At 38.1% G+C, this 18,740-nt stretch overlaps 1 protein-coding gene across 3 annotated transcripts in view; it reads right to left on the bottom strand.

Moving 5' to 3' along the window:
- The window catches only part of nr5a1b (nuclear receptor subfamily 5, group A, member 1b), a 23,525-nt gene extending 17,736 nt beyond the window's left edge, over window positions 1-5,789 (bottom strand). The window contains exons 1-5 of one of the 3 annotated variants that reach the window (XM_067423340.1): window positions 5,618-5,789; window positions 4,629-4,673; window positions 4,357-4,475; window positions 3,797-3,938; window positions 1,252-1,994 (exon numbers count right to left, since the gene is read on the bottom strand). In XM_067423340.1, coding sequence (XP_067279441.1) covers window positions 1,252-1,994; window positions 3,797-3,938; window positions 4,357-4,475; window positions 4,629-4,653 — 1,029 coding nt within the window. In that variant the 5' untranslated portion in view covers window positions 4,654-4,673; window positions 5,618-5,789. The remainder of the gene's footprint in view (window positions 1-1,251; window positions 1,995-3,796; window positions 3,939-4,356; window positions 4,476-4,628; window positions 4,674-5,617) is intronic. The other 2 variants (XM_067423341.1, XM_067423342.1) reach the window with 2 other exon arrangements.
- Between the last annotated feature and the right edge of the window lie 12,951 nt (window positions 5,790-18,740).

Below are 18,740 nucleotides of genomic sequence, written 5' to 3'. Positions count from 1 at the left end.
TTGATCAAATAATCCAGCCTTTACGGTCAAAATGATATGATCAGTACGTTATGACGTGTTTTTACATTGCTTTCACTCATCAAAATAAGTTAAGCTATAAGTTATACAAGGGTCAGCATTTTTCAAGTTGAAATTACTTAATCATCCAAGTTGATTGTACTTAAAAATTATATAGCAATTTTTTTACAGTGTTGGCAGACTTTTCAAAAACATTAAAATCGTACAGACCCCAAACGTTTGAATGGTACACTGTAAAATAGGATTTAAAAAATAAGTTACCTGGTAGCCTTAAAATGTTGAGTTCATTGAAATTAAAAATTGAAGTTAATACAATGAACATTTTTGAGAATTGACAACCTTTATTCAAATATTATTAAAAGATTTTGTAAGCATATTGGGTAATTGTGTGTGTTTTATTTGTGATGACACAGTGAAACATGCCAAATAGTGCTATTTTCATGATTTATCACATTTTTTATGTGGTTCAGATACAATAATATTTTGAGTCTCTATTTATTAAACCAATTTCCTTCATTGTATCAACTCAAATTCATTGTATCAACACAACCAGGTTACTTACATTTTTAAGGTAAACCCATTTTTTACAGTGTATAAATGTGCACACAACATGATTTTTATCTTAATTCAGCCATTAATCCATTAATAAGCCATTAATACCAGTTCAAACCATCAGACAATCCAATGTTTCCTGTTATTTACGTAATTAATAATACAAAACCACGTATCTGGTCTTTTTAAAAATCACCTACGACGCGAACAACCAGAATACTTTCCTCGAATGCTTTCCTGTTGATAGAATCACATCAGACACCGCTGCCATTATACAAGTGACAGCGAGCCCGAGCAAACACAGCAGGCTGTGACTGTTTATCTGGAAACACACACACACACACGCTCCCTGTTCATCCGTGTCAGCATCATCTCATCATGCTGACAGCATCCGCTCTGTTCAAGCAAACATTATTGTGTGTGTGTGTGTGTGTGTGTGTGTGTGTGTGTGGGCATGTTTTTGTGACATATGAGGACACAAATGTGTATAATGACATGTGTATTATAAGAAGAGGGTGAAATATGAGGACATTGGCCATGTCCTCACTTTTCAAAATGCTTATAAATCATACAGGATGAGTTTTTTTGAGAAAGTAAAATTGCAGAATGTTTCCTGTGATGGGTAGGTTTAGGGATAGGTGATTCGGATTATAATTCGGTTCGGCCTGCGTTCACACTCACCTTGAGCTCCTTGAAGAAGATGCAGCTACGTGCCCATTCCACGATGGAGAACAGCGTCTGATCGGCCATGTGGCACATCAGGCCGAACGTGCTGAGTCGTTCCTGTTTGGCCGCGAGGCGCGTGTTCTGTTCCTGATTGGCCGCCGCACTCCGAGAGTTCTGTTCCTGCTGCAGGTGGGCCAGGTGAGCGCTTATCTTGCTTTGCACCTGCAGCTCATCTTGCTCGCAGCGAACAAACTCCTGAACCAGCGGCGGCACCGTCAGGCCCGGCGGGGCCAGCGGCGGGCTGGTCGACACTCGCGTCTGATCCATGTACGTGTAGCCCGGGACCGATTCTGGGGAGCTGGCGCTGGTGTAGTGCTCTGAGCTTGTGTAGTGGTCGGGATACTCAGACTTGATGGCACGGCCGGGCAGGTTCGGATACGGGTACTGTGCTGGCAGAGGGGTGTGGGCCGGGATGGGGACGGATAAGCTGAGGGAACTGGATGCGTACAGGCTGCGTTCATAATCGGTGGGGGCCACCGGGGTGCCCATGTTCGGGTGGGGGTTTTTCTGAGCCGGAACGGAGAGAGCAGCGCCGAAGCTGTAGTCAGACTGCGGCGATGACAGCAAAGGGGGCGTGGCTTCCATCTTTAAGCCGCTCGCCCGGATGAGAGCTTTCTTCTGCTGCTTCAGCGCCCGGTCTCGTTTGTACATGGGGCCGAATTTATTGCGCCCTCCTCGCATCCTGTCAGCACGGACAGCTGTGAGCACAAACGATATCATATTACATTGCACTTCATGATTAATGTTCATTTGGATTATAATGCTCATATTTAATAGTATTATAAAAATATTGATATAAAGCAAAGGTTTTATAGAAAATAATATCAAATAAAAACAGCATGAAAATTTCTATTAAATTTCTGTGGTTTATGTGTAATTTATAAGCTGGTTAAACTATAGTTGATTTCTATATAAATAGATAAACAAATAATAAATATAATAATAATAATAATAATATATTTGTTGAACTCTAAATTGTTCTTCTATGACATAAAACCGTTTTAAGAGTTTTAAGTTTAATATAAGTTAATATACAAAATAATAGCAAATAAAAACAGTACGAAACATGGTCTGTAATAAATGTATGGGGTGTGTGTAATAATTTATATATATATATATATATATATATATATATATATATATATATATATATATATATATATATATATATATATATATATATATATACTGAAAAAATTTATTGTTGGCTTAACTTAAAAAAGTAGGTAACCTGGTTGCCTTAAATTTTTGAGTTTATTTAAATTTAAAATTTTGAGTTAATACAATGAAGGAAATTGGTTTAATAAATAGAAACTCTAAATATTATTGCTGAACCACATAAAGAATGTGATAAATCATGAAAATAGCACTATTTGACTGCATCTATTGTTTCATTGGCATGCAATGTTTCACTGCATCTTCACAAATAAAACACACAATTACCCAATATGCTTATAAAATCTTCTAATAATTGAATAAAGGTTGTCAATTCTCAAAAATGTTCATTGTATTAACTTCAATATTTTTTAATTTCAATGAACTTAAAATGTTGGGGCAACCTCAAGGCAACCAGGTAACTTATTTGTTTTAAATTGTATAATATACCCTATATACACACAACATATTATATTATATTATATTATATTATATTATATTATATTATATTATATTATATTATATTATATTATATTATATTATGCGCTTCATATATATATATATATATATATATATATATATATATATATATATATATATATATATATAATAGTTGTTTTTATATAAATGGATAATAAATAATAAAATACTAATGTATTTTTTGAACTCTAAAATGTTCTTCTATGACGTAAAAGTGTAAAACAGTGTTTTTGGTTCTAATTGGAATCTTTATTCTTAGAAGTGAAGGATCGGGTCTATACAAGTTGGACGCTGCTGCTTTGTCTGTTCCTCTAAAATTCGTCCTTCTATTAACTCACGAACTAGTTAAAAATACCCGATCCCTGACTGATTAAAATAGAGCCGCACATAAATGAACACTTAACCTTGATCCAGAAGCGACGCGCGCGCAGCCGGTAACGCAAAGGTTCCTGCAGATAACGGCGACCTTGCAACCTTTAATTTTTTTTCTTGTCTTTTCTCTGATTCTACATTTACGTCTGAAACGAATCAACCAGCTTTAATGCACTTGACATAATTCGTTTTTAAAACAAACCAACCTGCCGTACACAAAATGAATAGACTATTTTTTTTTCTGTCGTTTTATTTTTATTTTTATATAGCCTATATCTAGGATAAGAAAAAATATGTGGATCCTGTCACAAGACACAAGTCAGAAGTCTTTATATGGATAGACTATGTATATTTCAATAATAAAAATGATAGCCTAATACAATTCCCATTTAATAAAAAAAACATTTTATACGAAATTATTTACAAATGTAACCACTACAAAATATCCTTTTAAAATGTCATATGCAAACTAAATTTGAGAGGATCCGCTCACCCTCCAGCCGCATCCCGACGTTGAGACATTTCTGGAAGCGGCAGAACGGACACCGTTTCCTCTGGGTCTTATCAATCTTACAGTCTTGACTCTCTGCACATGTGTACCGTTTGTTATTCTGTACGGTCCTCTTAAAGAAACCCTTTAAAATAAAATATTAAAAAATGCTGCTATGATTCGTTTTTTTAACTTTTACAACAAATAATATATTTAAAAATGCAATTCTAGATAAATTGTCCCGATAGCTTTAAAATGATAAAATACATTATTACTTCGCAGTCACATAAACAATATTTAAAAAATGAAATAGCCTATTAAAAGAAAAACATAGCCTATATAATATTTGATAGGCTACAAAAAAAATAAAAAAATAAAATAAACTGCATTTGTCAGGCTAAAGAGCTTTTTCTACACATGACCCTTAAATATATATATATATATTAATAAATATTTAGATTAAACAAATTATTCTTTCTTAAATAAAACAATGGCATCACATAGCCTAAATTACATTTTAGGTCACAGTAGATTTAAACTGCCTGTTTAGGCTGGTTTAATACCTTGCAGCTCTCGCAGGTCAACAAACCATAATGATAGCCAGAAACTTTATCCCCACACACCGGACACAACTCTTCCAGGTCCGTATCATAACTGTAGTCCATCCCGCCCCGCCGAGCGCCTGCGCACACACACACACACACACACACACACACACACACACAAATAAACACACACTGCTAAAGTATAGGTCTTTCAGCGGTTTAGCAAAGCAGCTTCTTTTTATCACAAATGTAGTTATATGGTTCTTTGGAAATTAAAAATTGTACATTACACTGTTCATCTCTGGACCAGAACATCGATGGTTTTCCATGGAACTCTGGATGGAATCATTTAAAAAATATTGATGCACCACACTGTAAAACCTTTGTGGGTTCTAATGGGAATCTATTTTAAAGTGATATCAAAAGAACTGCACAATAAGGCCTTGAAATGATCGCATTCAATGGGCCTAATAAAGCATTTCCTTTCATTGATAATTCTAAGTGCATTTAAATATGTGACCCTGGATCACAAAACCAGTCATAACGGTCTTTTTTTCTTTCTTTTAAAAAAATTGAGATAAGACAATATTTGGCCGAGATACAACTATTTCAAAATCTGAAATCTAATGGTGAAAAAAAAAAAATCGAAATATTAAGAAAATCAAGTCCTTAGCTATGCATGTTAGTACTAGGCTAGTAATACATTTTAGTAATACAATAGTAATCCACAGATATATATATATATATATATATATATATATATATATATATATATATATATATATATATATATATATATATATATATATATCTTTACAGTAGACAATTTATAAAATATATTAATGGAACATGATCTTACTTGATATAATGTTTTTTGGCATAAAATAAAATTCTATCATTTTGACCGATACAATGTTGGCTATTGCCACAAATACACCCGTGCGACTTATGACTGCTTTTGTGTTCCAGGGTCAACATTTTTCATTATAGCTGACATTTTAACATGATGACATTGCCTTATTTTTAAATATGAATTTTTATAAAATCACATCACATTAAATTAATGAGAAAATATTCCGTATCATTTAACACATTGAACTCAATAATGCCACGCGCCTATTTGTAGTAGGCCTATGATTTAGTTCAATATATTAGAGATGTGGCATTAACATTATTGTGTAATATTACAAAAATATTAGTTTGCTAATAGAATAATCAATGAATGTAAATGGCTCAGAATCAACGAAACGAACTGATGGCGAAGTGAACTCTCAGTTACCTGTCAGTGACTCTGTCCTGCTCCTCCGCGGTGCCTCAGTGCTGCTCGTCTCTGCGCGAGGAATGTAATCACTAGAGCCGCGACACCCGCGCGATCCGGCCGGTTCACTCAGTGCGTGTTTCCCCGGTAAAAACCCGTGTGGTGTCTGCGAGGACAGCGCGAGGGCAGCAGCTCTTTATTAGTGTTTGGCCTCGTGCGTTCACACAGTAGACATGCCCTCATATTCACTCACACGCGCGCGCGCGCACACATGCAGAAAGGAGTCAATGAGCGACAGGAAGAAGCGCCTATAGCAACAGGTACTGACGACGGGGAGGAGACAGCAGGGGAACATTTTAGTTCTAATAAACTGTGAATAATCCCTTAATCATTAAAATGAACTCTTATGAAGCCATCTACCTAAACGTAATTCAACGCGTTGACATTCATTTTGTTGTTATGGTTATGCTTTTAGCTCAAATAATTGTACTTCACGTGTGCTTGACGTGTACTTGTGCACATGCAATTCATGCAACCGTACATTTATTCATTATTAATCATTATTCGTAAATAACATAAGCACACTTACTAGAAATAGTCAAAATACAAAAACAAAAAACATGATTTAGAGTAGGCTAAATTATTGCTCTTAAAAATATGTTCTAACAGGGTTTCTTTTTTTCTCGCAGCGATAGCGGAAAGATAATTGTGGGTTCCTCAAAGATCTGTTCAGCGAATAGTTTCTTCAAAACAGAACAAAAACCCATTTGATTATTTATGATATGATGGAACCCGTTCATATTTGTACCGGTTGATGAAAGTGCCTTTTATCATCATCCTCATCACAATCATAATCGGTTAATAAATCCAAATAAATGTTTCTTTCGCAGTATAGAGCCACAGACGACCTCAGATTACATCCACATTCAAACAATAAAATAAAACGAATCAAAATTAAAATAAAATAAGAGATAGGCTACCCATTATAAAGGCAGTGACCTATCACTGGGTTAAAAGGATGCATATGCCTACCTTTTTATTTTTATTATTACAATTGTAAACAAATGTTTTGCCTGAATTTCAAACGCAAAAAAGTCACAATTAAAACATTTTGATTTAAACAGAGGAAATGTTTTCAAGGAAATATTATTCAAAGAAAATAAACGTGGATGTCCCTTATTTCTCCACATTTGATCTACATATTTATTGAATTATCAAAAGATAAAGTCCCTTGAATCACACATGGCTACACACAGACCGCATATCTGCATGTTTTCACACTGATCAAACCGTTCCGCGCAATTGTACTTCAATTAATAACTTTAAATATTTTAAGTAGCTATGCTATTTATTTTAATGAAGCAATCGGCGTTGCTTGCTATTCTAACCGCACACACGCTAACACGCGACACACACACTCACTCACTCACACACACACCTTTCTTTCTGTACACGAGTGTCTCCATATGGCGCATTTCCCATCCGTCATTGTGCCACTTAATCAATAACGACCACGAAAGAACGCGCAGAGGTGCTGAAGTCCTCTCGTTCTCCATCAAAGACACGCGGAACAATATATACAATCACAATATACATTCTCATTAGCATATTAATTAATACACTTCAGGAAACATTTGAGTAGCACAGATCAGTGTGCGAGTGCCAGAACAACATCCGAACTAAAGCATAGGTCATATGTCACCGTTTGATAGAAATAATCGCATGAATCTGACTGCAGGACTAATTGTTTCAATTAGGCCTGAGATTCTTTCGCTTTGTCTCCGTTCTTGACTTCTCTTTGTCAGACAAAATATAGCCTACCCCCTCCCCGCAGATGAAGAAGAAAAGAAAAAGAAAAATAGCCAAGAAGAAAATGATTATTCCTTGTGTAAATATTGAAGCTGGTGTATCCTTTAATTAATAAATCAATTATTTAATAGCATAAAAGTTGATAAAATATTTGATTATTCAGTTGTTTATATTATTAGAATACATTTTTTAATTTGTTAAAAATATTTATATTTTATATATTATTTTGATTTGGGCATATACATTCTAAATATTATATTAAAGCATAACATAATTACAATTCTATAATATTTTGTGTAGCCTATTACTATGCTGGGCTATGCTACACATCCAACAATTTGGTACCATAGCCAAAAAATCCATGTTTTTGCATTATAATTGTGTTTGGCACATTACCATAATTTAATATATAAATATTATCCACACCCAAACATTTTTTTTTTTAAACCATGGAACCAAAATGCGTTGGCATAGTTTACTTTACTATAGTGTTTAGTGCATACAAATTTAATTGTAAAAATATATAAAATATATATATGTGTGTTTATAATATATATATATATATATATATATATATATATATATATATATATATATATATATATATATATATATATATATATATATATATATATATACCATTTGAATCATAATATAAAAAAATCAACATGATCATATTGGCCATTTATTATCATATTAAGACAGTGACAGTCTGAAAAATACGAATAAAAGCCAAAATAATTGGTTGTTATTGTTCTGTCATGCACAACACATGGTTCCCGTTCACTCATGGATGTTTATCTCCGATAGATATTTTTATCCGTAGTATAGTCTGTCCATCAAAATATTGTTCCGGAAAATTTAAACATCCCTTTAAGAGAGACTTTGTGCGCCCCAACAAAAGAACTCTGACAAGGTCGAAATCCTGAACGTCCAATGGAGTTGTCACTTCTAGTTCACATAAGACCTGAACATCGCACCTGATTTTATTTTTAAAAGAGAGGAGAAAGAGGGGAATAAAGAGAGATTCAAAAGAGTCTTTGTAGTATTTGACCTTCGTGGCCTTTCCACCGACATGATTCAACTAAAGTTGAATTAAAATGGTATTCCAGGATAAAAGATGAATAGATGAAGAAAAGAAAAATGAGAATTAAGGGGGGGAAAGGCCCAAAGAAGTATTTGCTTCCACACTGGCCACACTTAGTGCACCCCGATTAGGAAATTGAATTAACAGTTCATATAAAAATGATTCCTATCCATGAACAAAGTGATCAATAACAGCACTCTTGAAGTGCGTTGCATTGTATACGAGGGTGTGTGTGGATGAACATGATTTCACCAAGTGCAACATGTTCCTGGATCAACATCCAATCAACCAATTCGATTAGCCTAACCAATCAGACTAACCCTAAGTTTAGTCTTACAACAAGGGTTAGAAGCTTCTACATCAGTCTTATTCTCATATCATTCCCCTTTGATAATTTATGATAGAGTTATAGGTAAGTAGGGATATGGTTAGGACTACATTTTCAGACAGAAATGTTGTTCCAGGATCAACTAAATGTGTGTGTGTGATCATGATGGGCTCTATTCTTATCTGTCCTTCACCCGTACACATTCTCTCTACACCACACTTTTGAAGATTGCTTCTCAAATATACACACTTACACATGTCAAGTGTGTTAAGTATGTAGGTCTATAACAGCAGGATCTTATCACTCCATCATGTATGTGTCACATAAATTGAAAGCATTTTATGCTCACAGAATGGTAAACTAGTCTTTGTTTACACACAAAAAAATTCTGAAGACACTCTGGACTCAATCTGACCTTTAAAAATGACTTGGTTTTGTTGATGTAACCTGATGTCAGGTTAATTCACACACTCTTTTTTTGACCAAGCCAGCTCATTTAGAGATTTCCTCACACATATAAGTTTGTTAATTAAGGATCGTAGAATGAATGATTTTGAATGTATGGTATGGGACCCATGGAGGGTTAAAATGTCAAATATAAATGCAGAGTGTCTATTTATACTAAGTGCAAAAAGTCCACCTTGTTAGCAAAAGTTATTTACACTAACCCCGTTAGCTTTTGACATGACCAACCCGAGTTTGAATCCACCGTTTACCAAACTCATTCTTCTACCTTTTCCCATTGCATATCAGCTCAGAGTAGTGTTCATTTTAAATAAAAAGGAAGAAAATATTTGAAAAGTGGAAATAGAGTGTTTAACGGGTAGGGGAGGTAATGTCAAGTACAAGTAATATCCCAATTGCCATGTGTATGTTCTATGTTTCCTTGTTTTTGCCTTGTAAGAGCAGTGCTTTGAGGACCACACCCATGGATTTCTACATCTGGTGAGGCTTACGAACTATCCTGATCGCTCCTTCTGCAGCTTTTTCGACTCCAGCTTAAACAAGCGCACAAAGGTTCGTCTGCCGGTGGTCTGTCTTCTAGCCTCTTACACTCTTACATTTTTGGGGATTTCCACCTGGATTTGGTCTAGGTTCAAAATGTTGGTGTCATTTTACAGGAAACCCTTTGACGTTACATAAAACACTGCTAAAAGTGACACACATGTAAGTATATGTTGTCTAAGCTGTAATAACCCCCCCAAAAAAGTAGGCGCTTTTTGATACCCCCCCCCCCCCCCCCCCCCCATAAATTCATTTTTGAAAGTGTGTAACTCAGGCCCTGTGTGCTCTAGGACCCTGCAGACAGTTTGGGCTGTTTCCACTAAATTACAGAAAATATTGGAAAAAAGAAGTTTGTCTGTGTCATGTTGTATGCAAGATTTATTTAAATGATTCTGAAGGGATGACCCCCCTTTTTCCCCCTTTCCTCCCTCCACCACCCCCTCCCACCACCATATATAGATATAAATGCAATATCCCAGTGTCATTAAATTAATTATACATGCTGGAAGCAGCCCAAACTGTCTGCAGGGTCCTAGAGCACACAGGGCCTTAGTTACACACTTTCAAAAATATTTATATAAAAAAATCTAAAAGCGCCTAATTTTTGAGGGGTTATAACAGCTTACACAACATATACTTGCATGTTTATCACTTTTAGCAGTGTTTTATGTAACTTTAAATTGTTTCCTGTAAAATGACACCAACATTTTGAACCTAGACCACTGTATGTGTGTATGGGAGGCTTTTCAATTAGGCCAAATCCTGGCGGAAATGGTGCCAGAGTTATTTAGTGTAAATACATTACTTTGTGTAAAACAAATGCCAAAGTTATGCATATCTCCAGAAAGTAGAGTGGAGGATGTTGGTGGAGGATGTTACCCCGTCTCTCCTGTCCCCGCTGGTCCAGTCCAGTTCCAGTTCTCCTGCGTCCCTCCCTCTCCCACCTCCTCTTCAAACATCAGTCAATTCATCTGCCTGGTCTCTGCTGTCTCCTGTCAACCCCTCACTCCTGCACTTCCTCCCCTCTGTGGTTTGGATCCACATAGGGCCTACTGGCATCCAGCTCATCCTGGATGAAGGTGTTCCCTGGCTTCGCCTCCAGCCGCTGATCCAGTCACTCCAGCTCTGCCGTGATCCAGAATACCCTGCCTTGGCTCCTTCATTCCCTGGCTCCACCTGGGACCTTTGAACATAACTCCACCGAGCTCCCTCAACCCTGTGGCTTGACTTCCGTCCGATGTCGCTTCACCTGTGCCGCTCTCCACTCCTGCTGCTCTGTCTGGCTCCGCCTTCCCTCCGGCTCAACCTCGGCCCTCAGTCGCTCCAGCTCGACCTCAACCCTCTGGTACCCTGGTTCCACCTCAGGGCCTCTGAAGCCTGCTGTGTCCTACTTTTCCACCTGCTCTCTGTCTGCGAAAAGAGACTCTGTCTTGGCTCCCTCTCTACACGTTTTCCCCATGGCTTCTTCAAAGAAATCCACACCATGGTTCCTCCCTCCCTTGACTTCACATTGGGGCACCATCCTGGCTGGACTCGTACCCTTTTTCCACCAGAATGAACCGGGTGCTAGTTCAGAGCCAGTGCTTGTGCGAGATCGGAGCTGGTTTCACTGACAAGCCTTTAAAGAACCGGTTTGCCTTTCCACATATGAAAACCACCACAGAGCCAGGTCTTACGTCACTGTATACATCTCATCTTTCTCAGCAATGCTAGCGAGGCAACAGGAAACACAAACACACCAGGCTTGTTCGAGATGCATCGGCGCTGCGCAGACCGATCCGCTTATGATATCAAAATACCGCATGAGCGATTCAAAAGCATAAGGAGTCGTATGATCTCGCTGTACTTTGATGTCATACGGCGATCGGTCTGCACAGCACCGGTGCATCTCGAACAAGCCTTCTATCAACAATGGCGAATGTGTGTTACTATTCATGCACATGGCTTAACGATACTGATTTAAAACCAAGCCCCTGGCACAAGCGGTTCTTTCTACTAGCACAGCAATGTTTTGGTGCTACTTAATAACCACGTTTCCTGGTTCAGAGATGGGCTTTTTTGAAACTAGGCTCTGGTTCCGACCCAGCACCAGCACTGCCTTGGTGGAAAAGGGGGTATCTGAGTTTCCATCTGGCTCCTCCTACTGGAAATGTCTATGAATAAATAAAAATGTCTTTACATAAATTAAAATGTATCTATGATGGATATATGGATATATGGATAGATAGACAGACAGACAAACAGATGTTTATGTGGTAATAATGTGTGTGTTAGTGAGTGTGGTATTAGGCATTGCCCCGGCCCTGAGATCTATGAGGCAATGACGTCAAATGTTTCACCCCAAGACCCTCAGAACCTTGAGCCTGTTATACAGATTGTTTTAAATGCTCTAATTCACATACAAACACATACACACACACACACACACACACACACACACACACACACACACACACACACACACACACACACACACACACACACACACACACACACACACACACACACACACACACACACACACACACACACACACAGGATCAGTGCTTAGTGTGTGAAGGTCTCTGTGTGTTTTACTTTCTTATCGGAGCCATCAGGAGTGTTTCGAACATTCAGCTCCGATAAGATTACTCATGTCAGAGTGAACCTGTATGACTGTGTACGTGTGTTTAACACAGTTGATCTAAATTGTGAGTGAAAAACAGAGATTTGTTAATTTTGAAAGAGAGATGTGTAATAATAGCCATTGCGATCTTGAGTCCTGTTCTGGTTTCCTGTACAGTAAACTAAGACAATAAGCTATGAGAGGCCAAAAAACTGTGACTGCTATTAAGTGATACTGTACTTAAAAGCCTTAAACTGTTGGGCAAAAAAGTATTTAGTCAGCCACCAATTTAAAAAGATGAGAGAGGCCTCTAATTTTCTTCAACTATGACAGAATTATCATTGAATATCACATTGTCTAAATATATTCAAGTCATGATGGAAAATAAGTGTTTGGTAACCAACAAAAAAAGCAAGATTTTTGGCTCTCACAGACCTGTAACTTCTTCTTTAAGAGGCTTATCTGTCCTCCATTGGTTACCTGTATTAATGGCACCTGTTGGACCTCGTTATCAGTATAAAAGACACCTGTCCACAACCTCAAACGGTCAGACTCCAAACTTCACTATGGCCAAGACCAAAGAGCTGTCAAAGGACACCAGAAACAAAATTGTAGAAATGCAACCAGGCTGGGAAGACTGAATCTAAAATAGGTAAGCAGCTTGGTGTGAAGAACTGTGGGAGCAATTATTAGAAAATGGAAGACATACAAGACCACTGACAATCTCCCTCGATCTGGGGCTCCACACAAGATCTCACCCTGAGGGGTCAAAATGATCACAAGAACTGAGCCACAAAACCACACCAGGGACCTAATGAATGGCCTGCAGAGAGCTGGGACCAAAGTAACAAAAACTGTCATCAGTAACACATTACGCTGCCAGGGACTCAAATCCTTTAGGGCCAGACGTATCCCCCTGCTTAAGCCAATACATGTCCTGGCCCATCTGAAGTTTGCTAGAGAGCATTTGGATGACCAGGAGAGGATTAGGAGAATTTTGGTAAAAACTTAACTTGTTGTGTTTGGAGGAGAAAGAATGCGGAGTTGCACCATACCTACTGTGAAGCATGGGGTATCATGCTTTGGTGCTGTTTTTCTGCAAAGGGACCAGGAAGACTGATCCGTATAAAAGAAAGGATGAATAGGGCCATGTATCGAGATTTTGAGTACAAACATCCTTCTATCAGCAAGGGCATTGACGATGAAACATGGTTGGGTCTTTCAGCATGACCCTAATGATCCCAAACACACCATCGGGCAACGAAGGAGTGGCTTCTAAAGAAGCATTTCAAGGTCTTGGAGTCTCCAGATCTCAACACCATAGAACATCTTTGGAGGGAGTTGAAAATCTTAGTTGCCCAGCGACAGCCCCAAAACATCACTTCTGTAGAGGAGATCATGGAGGAATGGGCCAAACTACCAGCAACTGTGTAAAAACCTTGTGGCGACTTACAGAAATCGTTTGACCTCTGTCATTGCCAACAAAGGGTATATAACAAAGTATTGAGATTAACTTTTGTAATTGACCGAATACTTATTTTCCACCATAATTCGCAAACACATTCTTTAAAAATCAGACAGTGTGGAGGATTTTTTTTTTCTCATTCTGTCACTCAGTTGAAGTGTACCTATGATGAAAATTACAGGCCTCTCTCATCTTTTTAAGTTTTGGTGGCTGAATAAATAGTTTTTTTCCCCCACTGTATCTGTAAAAACTCATGGACAGATTGGCCTATTGCCACAAAATGGCAGCAAGGGCAATATTATGTTTAATAATATTAATTAAGATTATAATAATTAAGATATGAATCTGCATGACTGTAGTTGTGGAGAGGTGAAATATGTTATTATTTTTGTGAGAATCAGTTACCAACCAAAATGGTTTATAGGGGATAGGAAATATGTTTTCTTTTTATGAATGGAGTGGGAGATTTAGACTAAGGAGGACAAAAGCTTGTGCTAAAAACAGTCAAGCTTTCTCCCCGCAGGAAGGGGCGGAGCCTGACACAGGAAACAGGATCTTCACTTAGAACTTACATATAGAACTCTATTATGATGATTCAGGATATCTGACTCTCTAAGTTTGCTAAATATGTTGTATTGTTATGTTTATCCAAACTACTCCATCATAAGAGATTGTGATAGAGAAAAGGAGAGAGAGGAAAGAAAAGTGAATGAAGAGTGAACAAGGTCATGGGCATCTAAATTAGTTCAAGTGGACATTCAAAATTCTGCTCACAAGTCAAAAAGAGACAAAGACTTCTATATTCAGCACTTAAAGACAACTGCAAATTTTGACATCTGAGATCTACACAATTTGCACATTAATATTTTTTTTCTCCTTCTAAATGGCAAAAGTCTTCCTGTAATTCTTCTTGGGTTTCATTTTCAATTCATGAAGAGAATATAGGGTCATAAATCAGACCGATATCGAGCTCTAAGGAAATTCAACAAGAGTTATCAGAGGACATAGTAAGGTAATGCGTTTGAATAAGTCAGACTGCTTGGGTATTAAGCAGCATAAATGTTTATCTACTATCCCCTTGTCTGTGAGGATGCTGGTGTCTGGAATTGTGTCCACCCTCTTTTTCAGCAGCCTTGGTTTCTCCCATTCAATTTTTCCAATAAAAAAGTCTTTGAAAGTGAAAATGACATGGGAAGGCCAAATATGGTAACCAACTCAGAATTTGTTCTCTGCATTTAACCTATCCAAGTTAGTGCACACACATTTAGGAGTAGTGAGTAGTGAACATACACACACACACACACCTGCAAACCTGGAGCAGTGGGCAGCCATTTTGCTGTGGCGTCCAGGAAGCAATTGGGGTTATAGGTTCCTTGCCCAAGGGCACCTCAGTCGTTTCCTGCCCGCATTAAGAATCAAACCCTTTCAGTAAGCAAAAGTGTATGTACAAATTTGGTTATAGAGTTATAAACTTTGTACCAAACCAACCAGCTGAGGTAAATCACAACATTACAAATGTTGATTTGAGACAAAAAATTATTTTGAAAATCAGAAAAAAAAATTCAAAAAGAAAATGTTACAAGACTGCGTACATAACAGCTTTAAGGAGGCAATCTCATGAAATTACATAATCACAATAAAAACAATGGATACATTTCAAACTATCAATTGAAATATGTTCATTACAAAACCTTTTTTTATTGGAAAATAGGCATAAGTGCTACTTTTGGCTCGATTTGCTTGTTTCTGTTCTGGAGATTTAGTTGCGGAATCATGGGTAATGTAGTTTTTCATCTTGTGTTAGTCTGTTAAACATGATTATTAAAAAAATGAATAAAATAATGCTATTCTTTGACAAAGGCTTATAATATTATTAAAAACTTCGTAGCTCACAGTAGGCCTGTGTCTGATCCCGGACCCCTTAAACAGGTCACTATTTGAGTCATAGACAGTAAAAGAAATGGACAGAGCTATCCCATAGACTTCAACGGCGGAAAATGAAGTCAATTACAAGCACTCACTTCCTGATGGCTGAGTGTACTGCGCAGCCTCAAACTGAGCTTGATGACGTAGATGTGACGTAAGCAACCTGTCGGACAGTTTTAGGTCTTCTAGTAGTTGTGGAAAGTGAAATCTGAATCCCGTTGTTTAAATGTTTTGTCCTGTTGCTTTTGGCTCACTATCGGCTTCTCCCCATTCTTCCGCCTTGACTTTATCGGACTTTATGTCTCCACGTCCCCCCGGCTGTCTCATAGACAGTAAAAGATTGTTTCTGAGCGTTTTCTCAGGTCTATACGGTAATTTCTCAACTGTGCGACAGAGTCGCGTTGGTTATGACGTAATCGTTAGCCTATTTTTACAAAAACAGCTTCTACGGGATAGTGTAAGATACAAGGTAAGGAAACCTTATATGCATTGTCGTGTTTCTTTAAAAATAAACAATGGACAAATGGAGTCTTTAAACGCCTCAGATGTAAAGTTATTCACGGTCAAAGTGACTCAAAAATGAATGGGAGTCAATGGGATGCTAACAGCAGGTGATGGCTTGGTTAGCAATGGCAGCCCCTAGGGGTGGAACGCTTTCAGAGTGCTAGATTACCCCCTTGATTTGAGTGGGCAGCCATGATGTTATTGAGTGCACTCATTCAATCCCACAATGCACCACAATAACAAGTGTATAACTGATCAAAGGCAGAGAATAAGGCAGAGAATACCCATAACGCACTGTGACGGTTGGTCGAATGAATTCCTGCGTCTGACCAGAAGATGGCGTAGCTGAAACATCCATCCATCAATTCATCCCTTTTCCAAACTGCTGGTCCAATGTGGGTACAGTAAAATATCAGGTATTTGATCTTTGCTAATCTAACTGACTGTACAGCAATACAGGATAAGGTTCCTTCCTGTATCCTGCATATGTCCAACATCATGACTAGAATATTTAGGAAATGTAATGCTAGTCAGTTACTAGCCTTGAAACAGACTAACCAAAGCAGTGGATTCTTCACCAATATCTAAATGTAACTAACTAATCCTACTGTAGTTTCTTCCCAGAAAGGATACAAGTTGTATTCTCCCGCTTTTTACAAATCTCCAAGTAAAACTTAAGAAACACTACTGTTATTTCTCAATTGTGATAAAAATTTGCCTTGCGATAGCGCTAAACCAACCAGAGCAACGAAGGTGAAACAGAGCTCGTTGATAGATTAAACATTCGCAGTATCCGGTCGGCAAAACTCCGAACACATCTTCCCCTTTTAAGAATGACTTCAGTGCCGTTCTTTGTTCTTTTCTCAGAGAAAAGCTTAACTCCAAGTCTTCCAGAGTCGCGGTCAGAGCTGATTCGAAAGACCGCCGCTCGCCAGTTTCTGTGTTTACTAGAAGCGCAACTCAGCCGTCGTCATTATGGCCGCGTCCACCGACTCTATACACGATGTGATTGGCCCGGCAAGAGTTAGGGGAACACAGCTCAGAAGGGTATTGAGAGTTCCTAGACGACACTCGCGGGCAGATTAAATTTGCTGCCGCTAGGGTGCGTCTAGATTTCTAGGCTATAGAACTGGTGAACATTCAATGAAAAAAACTTAAAATAATCTGTAAGGTATTCACAGCGCTTCACTTCAACTGTCCACAGTTTATGTTACAGCCTTATTCCAAAATGGATTCAATTAATAGTTGTCCTTTGGGTTCCTTGCCATCGGTGCCCCTGTTTCCTTTGGCTTGCTAACTTGGGGACACTAAATATTTAACTATACTTTACTTTCTACTAAATTCTGTCATTATTTTCCTGTTACCATTGTGAAGCTGCTTTGAAAATTTGTATTGTATAAAGTGCTATATAAATAAAGACCTGCCCATGAGAAACAATATTCATTGGTCTAACGAAACAAAGATTAAACACTTTAGCCTGAATGGCAAGCGTCACGTCTGGAGGAAACCAGACACCGCTCATCACCTGGCCAATACCATCCCTACAGTGAAGCTTGGTGGTGGTAGCATCGTGCTGTGGGGATGTTTTTGAATGACGGAGTCAACGTTTATGAGTGTTGGTCAGTTTTTCCGGCGTGTTCCTCACCGCTGGATCTAGTTGGATGGCATTGGGTTTTTCGGGAACAATTCAACATGTTGAATCAGAGTTGGGCCGTCGGTGAGAGAACTCTGATTGGCTGTACAGCGTAGCGAAGGAGTCAGTGGACCAGAATAAAAATGAAAGTGATGAAAGCAAGCAAATATAACAATACTGTACAGACAGAAGGCAATTATAATCTATGTAATCTTACCTGAGCATTCAAATGCACAAATATTTTCATAACGAGCTGATTAGAATAAAGAAAGTGATCAGCATGATTGATATTCAAAATGGTAAGCAAGCGCTGCTTTGGTTTACGGTTTGTATATCTGCTTGATACCTGCTGATAGATATTTACTTAAACACAGGCACAGAACGCACATGCTAGTTGACAGTCCCCTTTAGTCCTTTTGGTGTGTTTAAACGCAGCTTTTTGACTGAGGCGCAGCAGACGAGAGGCATATATGCTGGTAATGCATGCTGGTCAGTTATTGATGGGACATCAACTTTGCATTTTCACACCCCTAAAAATGACGCTGTGATTGGTTGCGTTAAATTTTGGTCAAACGTTCTCTTGGGCGGTGCTTGACCAATAAAAGCTACGACAGTTCAGACCTTTTGGCGTCAGTCTGAAGATCTGGCTACACGCGACTACTAGTTCTTTGATGTCGGCTTGGTGTGTCCCAAGCTTAATTGTAGGGTAGGCAATTTGGGACAGGCTAGCAATAGCTAGCTAGCTTCCATAGCAAACAATTCCCACCCTCCCTTCAGTGTCT

The sequence above is a fragment of the Pseudorasbora parva genome, chromosome 18, assembly GCF_024679245.1.
Source record: "Pseudorasbora parva isolate DD20220531a chromosome 18, ASM2467924v1, whole genome shotgun sequence".
Taxonomy (NCBI): domain Eukaryota; kingdom Metazoa; phylum Chordata; class Actinopteri; order Cypriniformes; family Gobionidae; genus Pseudorasbora; species Pseudorasbora parva.
Note: the sequence above shows the minus strand (reverse complement) of the source record. Positions and strands in the feature narration are given on the sequence as shown.